This window comes from Naegleria gruberi (assembly GCF_000004985.1).
Source record: "Naegleria gruberi genomic scaffold NAEGRscaffold_64, whole genome shotgun sequence".
Lineage (NCBI taxonomy): Eukaryota > Heterolobosea > Eutetramitea > Acrasida > Naegleriidae > Naegleria > Naegleria gruberi.
In genome coordinates, this window is record NW_003163263.1 from 146,409 (window position 1) to 150,768 (window position 4,360).

General features: G+C 35.1%; 2 protein-coding genes across 2 annotated transcripts; one reads left to right on the forward strand and one right to left on the reverse strand.

Moving 5' to 3' along the window:
* Positions 1-949: 949 nt before the first annotated feature.
* On the reverse strand, positions 950-2,270 carry NAEGRDRAFT_73876 (uncharacterized protein; the record flags this gene model as incomplete). Its single annotated transcript, XM_002671097.1, has 2 exons — positions 950-1,769; positions 1,834-2,270. 2 exons carry the CDS (start codon positions 2,268-2,270, stop codon positions 950-952), a joined length of 1,257 nt encoding a protein of 418 aa, XP_002671143.1.
* Positions 2,271-2,891: 621 nt separating this feature from the next.
* On the forward strand, positions 2,892-4,304 carry NAEGRDRAFT_73877 (uncharacterized protein; the record flags this gene model as incomplete). Its single annotated transcript, XM_002671050.1, has 1 exon — positions 2,892-4,304. The coding sequence occupies one exon, from the start codon at positions 2,892-2,894 to the stop codon at positions 4,302-4,304; it is 1,413 nt and encodes a 470-aa protein (XP_002671096.1).
* Between the last annotated feature and the right edge of the window lie 56 nt (positions 4,305-4,360).

Sequence of the window (4,360 nt, forward strand, 5' to 3'; positions counted from 1 at the left end):
CAAGCAAAACAACTGAGAAATAACTTTATTCTTAACAATGCTGGTCTGTGCGAACATGATTTCTGTTTTATCCAAATGAAAGAGATTGTGGGCCAACCAGCTATCTCTATAACCTCATCATGATAACTATTGGAAGCAGTTAGAGTAAATTCAATTGGATTGGCAAGCTTTCACGTAGTCACTGGGTTTTGGGGAGGGATTCTTTCATTGTCACATATAGTGCTACTGAAATATAGGAAAGTGGTCCTTATTTACTAATAAGTTGGCAATACGTCAGGATATGTCACAGAATCCTAATATCGCTTACCTGTTGGAATTTCCAGAAACTGTAGGACGTAAAAAAGCATGACAATGGTTGACAAGGATCCTCCTCCTATTACTGAGCTTTCGTTTCGCAACACGAATCAATAGCATTGACTTTAAACATCATCTAAGGCAACCTTCATATCTAACAGCTGAATTGGAATGTATTCCCTCCCACCACAGAACATGCTACCTTCCTTAAACCTCAACTACTTCTAATAATCAAATAACATCCAAATATGACTATGAAAGTTGGTTCTGAATTGTTCAAGGAGAATCCAAGTTGAGTTACCTTTTTAAACTTCTTTTCCTTCATTTTCATTCAGCAAATTGGGTATCACTGGAGAAAAGTTGTTTTGGTCTTGTCTCAATAATGGAGAAATTACTTTATTACCAATTTTATTCCCAAACTTCAGTTATTACCAAGATTGTTTAACGTCCTTATTACTTCAATTGTAATTCTTCGTTGGCTTGTCTAGCTTCCATCAATTGTTGTTTAACCATCATTAATTGGATTTTGAACGGGAAATGGTGTCTCTTACGATTCTTTAATAGCCATCTCTTCTTGTAATTCCTTGTATAAAACAAAAATTAAACAAACAGATTGTCCTAGAATTGCAATTTGATTAGAAGAGATGCATCATAATTATATTGAGGAATTGATAGAATCATTGTGGTTGCTTAGTAGTGATGGAGAGGAGAGACCAAGATCATCTGCTGAGGGAGAAGTTGGTGAAACACAAACAATGGCATCTTGTCCATTAATTGGGCCATTAATCATTAATTCCTGTGGCTCGTCATGAGGTGAAGTGTCTGCGAACGAGGAAGCCAATGTGTTGCTATTTGCAATTTCCCTAGCTGTTTTTAAGGTTGTGGTCTTGTTATTATAGAAGGTCATTGTTTTGATTGCCTCTTCTGCATGGATAAACATTGGATAAAACATGGACATGCTCAGGGAGGAGCAGACGAGCACTGAAAAACTTGTTGAAACTTGCCAAACAATTTTCACAACAGTATTTTCTGATCCACCAACAAGTGTGGCCACTCCTCCAGCAACTATATGGAGAAATACGCTCAATACCATGGCACTAATCAGTAGAATAGTGATAAGAAATGGATTGACCTGTCTTTTTACAAATCCTTTCTGTTGTAAAGGTTCTATGTGTGCAATGGAGAGTCTGTGAGTATTTCTCTTAATTGCCTTAATGACGACAATACCAGACCAAAGGGTGAAAACAGCTTTGAATACTAACATGCAAGATACCACAGCGAATATAACACTATTCGAAATTGTAATTGGTGTCTGAGGCAAAATGTCCATCAAGTGAAGGAAATGAAATAGAGAAACAACTGAAACAATAATGAACATGGAGAAGGAAAATAGCCCAGTGATCACGTACAATCCCTTCTTTAAATTATTGGCCAACTTGGCTGAAAGAGCTTTCGCCCGATATGAAGAATTCAAACTATTTCAATAATAAAATTGGAAATGATTAGATGTTGTTAATAAATTACCTTCTCCTTACTTACAATATAGTCTGTACATAACTAATAATCACAAACAAGGTTACAAAACTCAACAACAAAACATAATCAGATGCAGTTGACAACAAGGCATAAACCACATACAGAGCTTTCGTAATATGAAACCCTTCCTCCATTTTCATTCTCAATTCAATCACTACAAAATCTGAAACAATCCTCACCACAATATTCACCATCTGAATGCTCATAAATACCGAATTCAGAATGAAGAATTTCTTGGCATTCGTTGACAATCGAATCTTTTTTAAATGATTCAAGAGAGAAACCAATGCCACACAACAAGCAATGAAACTTGCCAGGAAACCAAATTCAATTCCAATGGAAATACCACTCACTCCAATCGGAGCAAAATGATCTAAAGAAGTTATATTGACAAAATTTCTTCCGAATTCATCTTTATAAAAGTTAATGTGCTCCGCCATTATTATTTGATAATGATGGCTGTTCAGGTCTTTTTTGTTTTGTTCAGAGATGCAGAAATTACATGATTACCTTCTTGTTTACAATTTTACTTAATAATTGTTGTTGATTGGGAGAGAAAAGAAGAAGTTTGCTGGGTGTAATCGTTTTGCGCGCTTAAACCTGCCGTTAATCTTTTATTTCAAAAATAAAATTGATAAATAAAAAATATATTTATAAATCAATCCCAAAGAAAACCTTCTTTCATGATGATGAGAGAAATATTTTCTCAAGACTGCTTTTTCTCTCCGAGAAAATTATCTTTCGCTCCAGCATGGAAAGTAGAAAGCCTTCAATCTCCAGGTTGAATTTCTTCCTTTATGCTAACAATTGAATCAAAACTCAACAAAACAAAATACACAACAATATCATCCCTTTCAATGTCCTTTAATTCATCTTCATCATCAACATCATCATCATCATTGCAAAATAATTCCACAATTGTGTACACGAACATGAATCAATTAAATATTGATATTCTCGAGTATGTGTTTGAATTTATTCCGAGAGGAATGGACAGGAGGAGAATAACACTGGTCAACAAGGCTTTTCACGATTCCAGATACTTGCTGGAGAAACATGAAATGGCTCGGATGTGGCACGATGAGAATACTTGTCTTTTAAATCCTCTCGTGGAAGAAGTGGTGAGTGAAGAAGAATTGGAGACGAAACAGGAAGAATTACAAATTGCCATACCTTTCCATTTGAAATGGTTTGTAACTGGCTTTACGAATGGTAGAAAGGCATGGTCTAATTCTGTTGTGCATGTTAGTAATTTGTTGGGACCTGTCAAATCTTGGAAAATGGACACACAGAATGGTTATGTAGTGTTGGGAGTTGATACTCAATTCTCGAACATGTTAACATTGAGTAGGGATGGAAGGATTAGAGTGAATAGAGACACGGTTGACTTTTTTGATTTTGTAACGATGGTAAATCGTCCATTGAATCCAGAATTTTACAATTTTGAAAAGTTTAAAGAAAGAGTGTACTTCCCCTTCTCAATGACTAAGGGATTTTATAGTATTTTGCCAGACAAGTACAAGTTTGTGGACAGGTTGACCATGCATGCTATTGAATTGGATCCAAAATGTTATACTTATGTTCCAGATTATATCAAGAGGATGAAACATATTGCCAAGAAGGTGTTTATTAGAAATCCATCCTTGGGCAGATTAATTCCAAAAGAAATTTTGGAAGATACAGATTTTGTTATGGATATTTACAAATCATCACAATCAATTCTGTTTTATGCTTCTCCTAAAGGAAAATGGTGGAGTGATAGGGGTTTTATGATTGAGGCATTGAAGCGTGATGTATGTTTAATAAGAAACTGTTCTGAGGAAATACGGACTGATAGAGAAATTATTGACATGATTATTGACATTGATGCAGCAAGTTCTTTTCAATATATTGGAAAATTCAAGGAAGACGAAGATATTGTGAAAACGGCACTATTTAAATCAAACTTCAAGATTCTGCATTATATCAATAGTGATTTTCTACTTAATAATAGAGAACTAGTTCTCACAATACTGAAAAGTAATGGAAAGTATATTAACGAAATGCCAGAGTCAATCAAAAAGGATAGAGAATGCTTTTTCCTAGCTGCAAGAACGCCTTATTTCACATACAAAGTTCAATCTCTTTACAAAATAATAGAGAGTGACAGAGAGGATTTCAAATCAATTCTGCAATTTAATCCGGACCTTTTGGAGAAGACCATTTTCAAACACGACAGAGAGCTCCTTAAAGAGGCTCTTTCACACAGTGGATATTGTCTCAGATTTGCAAGTGAAGAATTCAAGGCAGATAAGGAACTTGTTTTGACAGCCGTAACAAACAATGGATCTGCCCTAATGTATGCTTCTCCAAAACTCAAAGATTGTGAAGAGGTTGTCTTGGCAGCTGTAATGAATAATGGAAAAGCAATTCGCTTTGCTTCAAAGAGATTATCATCCAATCAGAAAATTATCAAATCAAGAAAGTTAAAGTAACTTATTCGGTTATGCGCATATTAACATTTATCTGGATTTCTGTCAATACCCATCTC